Here is a 12,175-nt window from a genome sequence, read left to right as displayed (position 1 = left end):
AGTCTTTTTGATAAATAAGAATAAATATAAAAATTAAATTCATAAATCTAAAGTAAAATTTAATTTATACAAATGCTGCTCTAGCAAAATATATATAGAGTTTTTATTGTTAAGTAACAATTTTTCGTTTTGTAGCGCTCACAATTATAAAATGAATATAACGCCTCCCATCAAACCACCGCGAGGGATCAAACCAACAAAAGAAACGGCAAGTAAATCTTATAATTAGAAAACTTCTCTTATTTTAATTATCAGAATAAAGTGTCATATGTCTTGTATAACTATAGAGTGGTTTGCTGATCTCAGTCATCCGTGCTTTATCAGCGAGTGAAACAAATGAACAACGTGAGATTGAGAAAGCCAAGTTAGAAAAGGAATACAAACGAAGTGATCAACGACTGGAAGAATTGGTTTCATCACATGACCAGGATCTTATAGAAGTTATGCAGGTATATATGAATATGTATATTTGAATTTAACAAGAAACTTTGAATTTATTGTATGTATATATTGTGTTATATATTTTTTTAGATATTCAGTGAACTCTCTGAAAAAGTTACATCAGCGCGAGAAAAGATTCATGCAGTAAAGGAGAATCTGAATGCATGCAAACAATTATTGAGATGTAAACGAGAGGAGTTATTGAATTTATGGCTGGAAGGAATAGAACATAAACAAGTCTTACATCTTCTAAAAGATGTGTAAGTTATACGTACATACAAGTTAGATAGTTCTATCACTGCGTTGATACATCAAAATTAGCAACTTTTCAGTAGGTTATTTAAGAAATTCTGAATATACATATATTTGAGATGTATGTATATTAATACGTATTTAAGATTTTAAAAATGTGTTTTCAATTGTCAATTGAATATAAATTAATTTTTTTAGGACTTCAGATTCATATGGACATATGATAACAGGTTTAACTGAGCCTGAGCTATTACCATCCAATATATCACATGATACTTTAACAGATCAGCAATCATAAATCTCATTATTTTGTATATATATAAAAATAATTTTACAAATAATATATATATATATATATATACGTATAATATGTAATTTAAAGAATTATAAATTTATAGTTTCTCACATAACATTAAATGTAGAATCATAAAATAATTTTTAAGTATAAGTTTGTTACGTAAATTAAAATAAAAGAAATTTTATGTACTTTATAGTTATAACTCATATTGCTTCCACATTATTCAATAGCAAAATATATATGAGAATTAAAATTTTCGCTTGAAGTCTAATGTAAAACTAAAATTTTAAAAGTTTTTAAATTAATAAATTTTTGAATAATATTTCTTTTTATAATTTCTTATAATTTATTTTATAATTTCTTATTTCCTAATATTCTTAATTTTCTTAATATTTTCTCCTAATATTGTGTAAATTTTTAAGAATTTAAATATTTACGTTTTATAGAAATATTTGCCTTATTTCATAAATTCTTACACTTCTTGGAATTTTAAGTTAATGTTTATTTTATTATATTTTTCTAATATGATTTCTAATATGATGTTTTAAGAATTTAAATTTTCGCGGTTTACAAAATCGATTAAAACGTAACTTCATGAATAATTAATTAGCTACTATCAATAAAAGGTCAATAAAAAGGTCATCAGCTTCTTTACCGACCGATCAGAAAAATATTGAAACAATTAAAAATTTAGAATCGCCAAAAATTTAAATAAATAAATCTCAAAAATTTAATAAATATTAGGAAAACATAATATCTGTTATAATATACTTAATAATTACTGAATATAAATAATTTACAATATTTTTAAAATTACAAAAATTATTATATTATTCATAAATAATAATATATGTGTCCAAACACAGTCATAATATATGAATATTTAGATATGACGCTATGTGTATCTAATTATAGTATAACTTCACATATGAAATGAAGCATCCAACATTCAAGTTCAACATATACGAAGTATCAATGCCATAGGAAGGTGGCGTTTCTGCTATTTTCGTAAATTGCGAATCAGCTGATAACGTATGACACGAATATCCAAAGGACGATCACGAATATACATATGACTCTAAGTGATTCTGACCATTCCAACTTCTTCTGTGTCATGAGCGGTACAACTGACAGGACGCGTGTCCTTTAACAAACAGTTTTTTAATTATTTCGTTTTCCTTATATGTTGAGTGATTAATTATACAAAAAGATACGTGCAATCGATATAACACGATTAATACAGACGTGATATTCAACAAATTTAATAAAAATGACCAGCCAAAAAACGGTACCAAACGGTGTAAAGTTTCTTATTGGTGGAACATCTGGGTTTGTGTGCTTTTTTAATGTTTATTTTGGACATGTGACATCTAGGAATAAATGCGACAATCTTAGAAAACATGTTTACATTGTTTGATAATTATGAAAGAATTTCGTAATCATTGAGCCAGAGTTCAAAGGTCAAGATTACGTTTTATCAAAATTACCTTTTATGAATTACATAACTGACATTGTTAGTAATTGAAAATAGAAGAAAAAAGTTGAATTTGAATTTTTCATGATGATGCAATTTATTTGTATATTAATATATATATATCTTATTTGCATACTATAAATAGAGGTGTAACCCTGGATAAATTAATATAGCTTCTCTTATAACCAATAGCGCCAAAATCTTAATTTAAAATCTTAATTTTTAATTTAGAAAATTGGATATAATATAATCTTTATTATATTAAACTTTACATATTATTTCAATTTTATAAATTAACTGATTTTATTATTTATTTTTTTTATTATTTAATTTTTTTAATTCATTATATAATTTTATTATTTAATTTTTAGAAAATCAAAATAAATTAATTGTGGTTTAATCTTCTTTAAATTTATACAATAATAAAATTTTATCATAAAATATATTCTGATTATTAACTTTTATTAAATATTAACTTTTATGTATTATAAAATTTAATTGCTTAGACCAAAATTGTAATTTCATCACAGTTGCATGCAATACACTAAGACAATACAGTCTGTGATAATTACACAAAAACATTCATTAATTAATTTGTTTGAGTGTGTCAAAGCAGATTTATTATAATTGTGAGAAAAATTTATTGTATTCGGATTGAAAAAGTAGAATAAAGAAAAAGAAAAGAAAGAGATAGAATTATCTGATAAATTATCTGTTAAAAATTACCCAATAAATTTGGAATTTACATTTTTATTTAAGAGATAGTGATTTAAGAGATGAAGGACATATATATATTTAATTACAGTATGGCAGCAACATGTTTTGTACAACCATTGGATTTAATAAAAAATCGCATGCAATTAAGTGGCACAAAAACATCGACGTTAAGTGTTACATCATCAATTCTGAAAAATGAAGGCGTTTTAGCATTATATTCAGGCTTATCTGCCGGTTTAATGCGACAGGCTACATATACCACTACTAGACTTGGTATATATACTTGGCTTATGGAAGTTTCTTCGTAAGTTAACTTTGTATGTAAGATTTTACAATTATATAAGAATTATATAAGAATTATATAAGAAGTAAATTTGTATCAAGTATGTTTGACTTATTTAGAAAAGAAACACAACCAAATTTCATTGTAAAAGCAGTACTTGGTATGGCGGCTGGATGTGTCGGAGCATTTGTAGGTACACCCGCTGAAGTAGCTTTAATTAGGATGACAGCAGATGGAAGATTACCTATTGGTAAATTTTTATTTTTCCATACAATAAGATTATTACTTTGTATATGTTACTAGTTTACTACACATATCCACGTACATATTATAGAATTTAAAAATTTAAAATATTTTAAATGCAGCTGATAGACGCAATTACAAAAATGTGTTCGATGCATTATTCCGTATAATTAGAGAAGAAGGTCTCTTTACATTATGGCGTGGCGCCATTCCTACTATGGGAAGAGCTATGGTTGTAAACGCAGCACAGTTGGCATCATACTCTCAAGCAAAACAAGCATTGCTAGATACAGGTTTATAGACATATTGCACCGTTATTTAATTCTTTAAAATTATATAAATGATATTACAATGGTTACATTTGTTTTATTGTTGTATTTTTTTCTTTTAAAATAGGGTATTTTGAGGAAAATATAGTATTACATTTTGCAAGCTCCATGATTTCTGGTTTAGTCACCACTGCCGCCTCTATGCCTGTAGATATAGCTAAAACAAGGTATTACACAATAAGTTCATGATATCATTTGAAAATTTAATTAACATGTGATTCACATGTTTAATGATTTTTTTTTTCAGAATTCAAAACATGAAAACAATAAATGGCAAACCAGAATTTACAGGCGCAATTGATGTCCTGACTAAAGTTATAAGAAACGAAGGATTGTTTGCATTGTGGAAAGGATTCTTTCCATATTACGCACGTCTAGGGCCTCATACAGTCTTAACATTCATTTTCCTTGAACAAATGACTGCTGCTTATAAAACATACTTGGCATAATAATTGCAATTGTATGCGCTTGCAAAAAGTTATCAATGATTTAATTCTTCAAAATCTTATTTCCTTTTTGCTTTACCAATGCTTTTGTATATTTTCGTATATTTTCAAAAGCATTATTTTAATAATAAATTCATTTTTTACACACATATACTGTAGAATATTACGCACACAATTGCAATATCATTTTATATAAATATATATAGAATTCATAATTTATCATGTAATCAAGATTTTTATAACGGCTTTTATGAAATGTGTCGGTTCTAAAATTGTTAATTTCTGAAAAGTATATCCTCGTATTTTAATTGAAGAATACAAACATATATTTCCGTTTCAGAGTAAGTATAGTTTATGCATTTTTTATTTTCTGCCATATGAAATCATATATATGCAATGTATTAAAATATTTTGCTATTATTTTATAGAGAGAGGAAGATATATATTATATTCTGTGAATATGTATGAATACAGAGTTTGTCTGGTACGAACTTAGTCTTGTATAGGCATACCATTTGATTCAGCCATTTAGTTGTTATTTTCAATGTTATTTTATATAAAATTTGTTTTAATAGATGTATATTTTGGATGTTCAAATTATAATGAGAGCCGGTATTGTTACTAGATATAAAAGTTGAACAAATATAATGTGCTAAACTAACTAAAATAGTGTGCATTAAAGTGTATTCAAAGTAATGTGTTTAAATGTATTAAATATATTAATGCAAAAAAAAATCGTACAATAACATTGTATCAATAATATTGTACTAAAATAACAAAGATTTAACAATAAAAACTATATTTTGATTGTAAGTTTACTACGTTTTATTTCTAACAAGGAAAGTTCGGCAAGTATAAAATAAAAAAAAATTTGAAACTGCATAAATTTGAAATAGATGGATCTAATCATGAAAAAAATTATTTTAGCTGCTGAAATTCGATTTTAGAGGTGTAACATCCTTTTGAGTAAAATCGATTTTTACGATCGATTTATTTATAAATGAATCTCAGAAACAATTGGAGATGCGAAACAACATTTCCAACAAAAATTTCATAGTTTTGAAAGTACTTTTGTAACGATGTGATTAGATTTTTGAAAAATGTTAAATTTTGAAAAATGTAAAATACTCCTACTAGCTAATCTCTTTTTCTTAAATTAAAAATTTTATTTTATGCAAGTGTGTTTTCAGTTTATTTCTCAAAAACATGTTTACAGAACACAACTTTATCATATGATTAAATTTAAGTAAAATAAATTTAGTTACAAAAAAATTTGAAAATTAGATTCACCTAGGTATTCTAAATTCATGCAAAATTTCACATTTTTTTATTTTACACTTGTTGAACTTCCTTTGTAAGATAAAACAAAGTATTTTATCAACAAAACTGAGAATTAAAAATAAGACATAAATAATATAAAAAATAATTTTAAAAAATTACATTTCTACGTAGTTATGTTTATTTGGCACGAGAATGATTAGTTTCCGGTAATTATCGCATAATCAAAATTTATACAAACTCAAAATTGTGAAATCTATTCGCCTTATTGTACCTTGAAATTAATTTCTTTATTACATTATAAATTTTTGCAATGAAAATTGTTAACAAAACGACAATACAATAATGCAACAAGTATTATGAAATCAAGCTCAGGGACATTTGATTTATTCGCATATATATATAAAACAGAGCAAATGTGATGATCAAATATTGATTAAAAAAATGTCGGGTATAATTTTAATATCAATATCTCGTCATGCCGCAACGTGACTAGCGTGAGACAGATGACGGAAGCCTTGCATATTACACACAACATTTTTGGCGGCAAAGCACAATAGACTCGCTTTTATCATGTCACAAATATTTAAAAATGAAATTCACTTCATCGTGTAAATTATTATACAAATTGACAATCAATGCAATATAATTGCGATAAATTAAACATTATCGATTTGAATCTCGAGATGGAGTTATATTTGTGTAGTTTTCTGCCTTTAAGGTTATAAACACTTTGCTGTCAATAATTTTTCTTTTATATTTATAGTTCTTATTTTATATATTTTATATATTTGATACATGTATATATATATATTTTTTTATGGCTGTGCCCTCATACGAAGATCAATTCAATCAGGTATTTATTAATAATTAAATGTCTATAGTCTATATCAATTAAATAATTAGAGCTATATAAAAATATGAGACTATATTAATTCTCTTGTTACACATATTAATCTCTTACACAGTAAGAGAGGAAACAAACTAATTAAAATTTAAAAAGTTCTATTCTTTTACATAATTAAACAATTTTTTATTAATTCTTTTCATTTTAGTATACATCTATTGTATGATAATTATCAATCAAGAAATTTGTATAAATTAGTATAATTATGTCAAAGAAAAAAAGAAATCATGATTGGGGAGAAAATGGTTTCGAAGATTGGGTGAGTATATTATATATATGTAATATTAAATTATTAATTTTTATTATTATATTTATCTATTTTTGAATTATCTTTTAATGAGTATTTATAATTTTTTAATATTTGTCAGGGCGGTTATATGGCTGCAAAGAAAGCTAAATTGGAGGAACAGTTTCGCGATACAGCCAGCAAAGAGTTTAAAGAATCATCGAAATTGTTCGAAGGAATTGCGATATTTGTTAACGGTTATACAAATCCAACATCGGATGAGTTGAGACGTCTAATGATGATGCATGGAGGAATATATCATCATTATATGCGTCCTAAAATCACGACTCATATTATAGCGTCTAATCTGCCATATTCTAAAATAGTGTTATACAAAAAAAGTCAGAATCCAATTCCTATCTGCAAACCACAATGGATCATTGATAGCATAGCAGCTGGAAAGATTTTGAATTTTCAAAATTATTTACTTTATTCTAATAGTATTAATTTACAGCCTCAGTTGGCATATAAATTAAATAAAGATAATGCTAGTTCAATCATACACAATAAACAGAATATTGAGAAGCTTGAAGCTTCAGCAAACATTGTTTGCAAAGAAACAGATATAAATAATAAAAAAATACCAAAACACGATATGTGTAATGATGCATTGAAACAAGACTCAAACAATTCTTGTCAATCTTCGAATACAAAAATAAATGCGCAGTCTACAAGGGATGCTGAGTTTCTGTCAACGTTTTACAGTAACTCGAGATTGCATTATATTTCTACCATGGGAACTATGTTTAAAGATTATGTGAATGAGTTAAGAGATAAAAGCGACGGAATTTTTTCCGGGCTTGAACATTTAATAAAATTAAAAAGTACCAAGAATGCATCAACTTCAGTTACTTGCGAATCAGAATCCGAAGATGAGACAATTTGTTTTACAGATAAAGTTACAAGTAAAGTGAACCATAAGCAAAAACTTGTTATAATGCATATTGACATGGATTGCTTTTTCGTATCGGTGGGAATCAGAAATAAACCGGAATTGCAAAGTGTACCGATAGCGGTAACGCACGCAAAAGGCAACATGTTTTCAGCGAATTACGACGGCAAGGAAGAGTTTGGATCGATGTCAGAAGTAGCTTCGTGCTCGTACGCAGCGAGAAAGGCTGGCGTGAAGAATGGTATGTTTCTGGGAGAGGCATTGAAACTGTGTCCAAACTTGAAGACAATTCAGTACGATTTCGAGGGTTACAAAAAAGTTTCGTATATACTGTATGACACCGTGGCATCCTACACTTTAGATATCGAAGCAGTAAGCTGTGACGAAATGTACGTTGATTGCACAAAAATTCTTGAAGCATCTGGACTTTCACCATTAGAATTCGCTACTATCATTAGGAATGAAATAAAGCAAAAAACAGATTGCCCGGTATCTACGGGATTTGGTAATAACAAGTTACAAGCGAGATTGGCGACACGAAAAGCTAAACCTGATAATCAGTTTTATCTCAACGATAAGAATACAGAAACATATATTCAAACTTTTAATATAAGAGATTTACCAGGTACTTTTGAGCGATCAATCATTCATTTACATTATTTTGTAATGATGAATTATATTTTTAAAAAAATCTAAATCAGTTAATCGAATATATTGGATTTGTATTCTGTATAAACACTTGGCTTTAATTTTTTTCATTTCATTATCTTTATTAAAATTAAGATTTAATTCGTTTAATTTTTTTTCTTTTTATTCATAGGAGTTGGTGGAACAACGACTTATAAATTACATAAAATGAATGTGCATATATGCGAAGATTTACAGAAGATCTCGTTGGGAGTGTTACAAAAAGAATTTAGTAAAAAGTTGGGAGAGCAGTTATACAAGATGTGCCGTGGATTAGACGACACAAAGCTGAATCTGGAATATGTTAGAAAATCTGTATCGGCGGAAGTTAATTATGGCATAAGATTTCAGAATAATGGCGATGCTATCGATTTTTTGAGTGAATTATCTGTGGAGGTGTGTAATCGATTGACAGCAGCTCGTGCAAAAGGTAGATGTATCACGCTAAAATTGATGATCAGAGCTGAAGAAGCACCCAAGGAAACCGCGAAGTTCATGGGTCATGGTCTTTGCAATTATATAACAAAATCAAAAAATCTTATAGCAGCTGTTGACGATGTTAGTATCATCAAAAAGTAAGTTCTTACTATTGATCTATCCTTGTATATATTTTATACTTTTTTTAAATATATATTTTTGCTAAAGTAAGTATATGTTTTTATGATCTAGGGAAGTTATAAGTATTTGGAATCAGTTGCATTTAATACCCGAAGATATGAGAGGGATTGGAATACAAATATCCAGATTAGAAATATGCAAGACTAAGCAAGTTAAAAGTAATTTAATCAACTTCTTCAATAAAACGAAAAAATACAGCAGTGTGATAAAATGTTGGGAGATGATTGTGTCTCAATCGAGAAATCTAAACCGGATTGCTCTAAAGTGCCTTCAACAAAACTATCAAGAGAAGCAATAAAAGAAAATTGTGATATAGAAATTAATAATTTGCCGTTGGAATCAGTAGAATCTTCTGAATCAACCGGTATAACAATTCCAGTCGAATCATCGGTGATAGCAACTAAACCAAAGAATAAAAAGTTACACAATCCTAAGATAAATGAAAATATTACTAAAGTGAAAGATTTATTTGGAAAATCCAATAAGAAAGCAATGCAAAAGCAGACGTCTCAAGAGAATTTCTTTAAACAAGTAAAACCGAATAGCGGAAGATCATCGAAATATGATATACCACGAATACAAGATATCGATATGTCCGTGTTAATTGAATTGCCCGCAGATATAAGAAATGAGATACTTGACGAATATAAAAGAAATAAGAAACAAGCTAGTATAAATATCGCGAATACACATCGGGTAAATGAAGTTTTGCATGTCGAAGAAACTTTAAATGTACAGAATTGTTCGCAAGTTGATCCGGATGTTTTATCAGCTTTAATGAAAAATGATTTGCATCCCGATGTGCAACGCGATGTGCAGATGTATTGTGATATGAAAAGAGAAGCGAATAAAGTTAATTTAAAAGAAATAAATAAAAAAAGCGATAGTAAGCGATTGAAAGAAACGGATGCGTCTTCAAAGATCAATGATAATCATAGAAATAAAGAGAATGCAATATTTAATGTAAATAACACTTGTATAGATGAAGCCAAACGTATACTACAAAAGAATGCAATGCATGAAAAAGATGCTGCCGAAGCAACATCTACATCGAATCAAATTAATCATATTGATAGTTCATACAATAATGTTACGATAGATAAAGCCGATACCTTTATTTTACAGAATTTAAGTATTTTACATAACAATGAGAACGTAGATAAACATCAGGAAATGTTGATTAATCTTGTGAATCATCTCTTCACCCTTCCATTACAACAGGTACCACATAAATTATTTTATTAAGACAAATTATTAAATAGGAACTGAGTTCTAGCATTCTATTTTTGAGATCTGGTGCACGTAACTGTCGCAATTCCAATCAATATTAAATATTGTATAAAATTATTTCTTAACAATACAAATTATTTACTTGTTATTGCCATAATATTGACATATTAGATGCATCAGAGATACCTATTTTTTCCCCTATACGTATATATTTATCAGATCATTTTTACAAAAACTGGTGAATTCTATTTGTTAAGATGTGATGTCTTATCTGTGAATATTTAATGCATTGGTGTTCAGATCCCCCGATCTGTATAGAATTAGCAGTTGTAAAATATATGTTAACGTCATGACTATCATGCCGAACATTACATGGTAACTGTGACATTGGCACAGTAACGAGTAAAGTTATGGAAGATACAAGTCTGATGATAAAAAAAAGTGTTAGCAATATTTCATGATAATTATTAGCTTATCACAGTATGTTGCGCGTAATTTTATATTTCAGTATTTTCAGTAGTTTCAAATTTATCCTTATTGTACGTTCAGAACATGACTTTGAGAAAACTTAAGTCTAGTTTCAACACAAATATGATATGAATTGTTAACATACTTTGTACGTGAATGTCGAAATAAATATTAATAAAAAAACTTTCAACTTTTCATATACTATATTAAATAAGTAAAATGGACAGGAAAAAAAATTGAATTAATTTAGCAGAATTTGAAATGCCCTATTAATTATCATTAAAATTTGTACATATAATGCACTTGAAACTTTATCTAATCTTTAACAGAAAATCAAATAAAATTTCTCTTTTTCGATAAGCATAGTTTGGAATGAAAAATTTGTTGTCTTTCTCTTTTTTTTCTTCTTTTGTCTTTACATAATATTTTTATCAAATAATATATAATAATATACATATGCGAATAATTTAAAAAATTACATATATTATGTAAAGATATTTTTTGGCCTCAACTAAAGTAAATGATATTTTTATAGATAAAACTGCAAATACAAACATGGGTTACTAAATCTAATGTCGTGAATGAAGTAGACTTCCTGTCGCTAGCGACGTTTCTTAGCATACTTCCAGAAAAGAAACGTATCGAAGATTTACATATCCTGTTGAAAACCATGTACAGGTAATCTATCTTTAAAATATTTGTTATAATAGATGCTTTTCACTTCGTAACAAATGGATAATAAATAATACAACGATGCAGATTTTAAGAAACAGATATCGCTTTACTCGCTCATGATCGATAAATAAAAATATTCGGCATATGATACATTAAACGTATACTTATCTATCTATCTGTTTTTTTTTTTAGATGTACAACGAAAACTGGGAACTGCATTTGGCATAAAACATATAGAAGAACCGTGAAACATGTTCAACGTTATATGCAGATCGAATACAACAACAATATAATGGTACCGTTGATCAGATGTAATGATCCGAGATGTAATAACGATAATTGAATTCGAAATTCATAAATTTAATAAATTAAATTTCTACTAATGAGTGTGTAATATAAGAAATCTATTTACAAGCAAATGTGTATCTTTAATTTCAATTGAACGCAATACCGTTCTTTATCTAGAGAAGCTAATAATACACGACTCGTTTAAGGTATGCCTTTGGAAAAGTTTGTTCGGTCTTGTATAAATTAGTGAGAAATCAACTTCGAATTCGTGTATTTCTTTTGTAATATTTATATATATATATATATATATATATATATATATATACACACACATATATATATATATATATATATATATATATA

At 27.3% G+C, this 12,175-nt stretch overlaps 3 protein-coding genes across 3 annotated transcripts; all 3 read left to right on the top strand.

The window, feature by feature from the left end:
• Positions 1-151: 151 nt before the first annotated feature.
• Positions 152-991, top strand: LOC105624204 (exocyst complex component 4). The gene is made up of 4 exons (XM_012205563.1): positions 152-208; positions 288-449; positions 532-701; positions 892-991. Exons 1-4 carry the CDS (start codon positions 152-154, stop codon positions 989-991), a joined length of 489 nt encoding a protein of 162 aa, XP_012060953.1.
• Positions 992-2,261: 1,270 nt separating this feature from the next.
• Positions 2,262-4,486, top strand: LOC105624203 (mitochondrial 2-oxoglutarate/malate carrier protein-like). Its single transcript, XM_012205562.1, has 6 exons — positions 2,262-2,320; positions 3,271-3,486; positions 3,585-3,715; positions 3,831-4,001; positions 4,105-4,204; positions 4,285-4,486. Exons 1-6 carry the CDS (start codon positions 2,262-2,264, stop codon positions 4,484-4,486), a joined length of 879 nt encoding a protein of 292 aa, XP_012060952.1.
• Positions 4,487-6,873: 2,387 nt separating this feature from the next.
• Positions 6,874-11,867, top strand: LOC105624201 (DNA repair protein REV1). Its single transcript, XM_012205561.1, is given in 7 exon segments — positions 6,874-6,927; positions 7,037-8,471; positions 8,667-9,108; positions 9,203-9,342; positions 9,345-10,372; positions 11,385-11,527; positions 11,717-11,867. Coding segments are annotated over 7 exon segments (3,393 nt in total).
• Positions 11,868-12,175: the final 308 nt, after the last annotated feature.

The sequence above is a fragment of the Atta cephalotes genome (genome assembly GCF_000143395.1).
Source record: "Atta cephalotes unplaced genomic scaffold scaffold00074, whole genome shotgun sequence".
Taxonomy (NCBI): Eukaryota; Metazoa; Arthropoda; class Insecta; order Hymenoptera; family Formicidae; genus Atta; species Atta cephalotes.
Note: the sequence above shows the minus strand (reverse complement) of the source record. Positions and strands in the feature narration are given on the sequence as shown.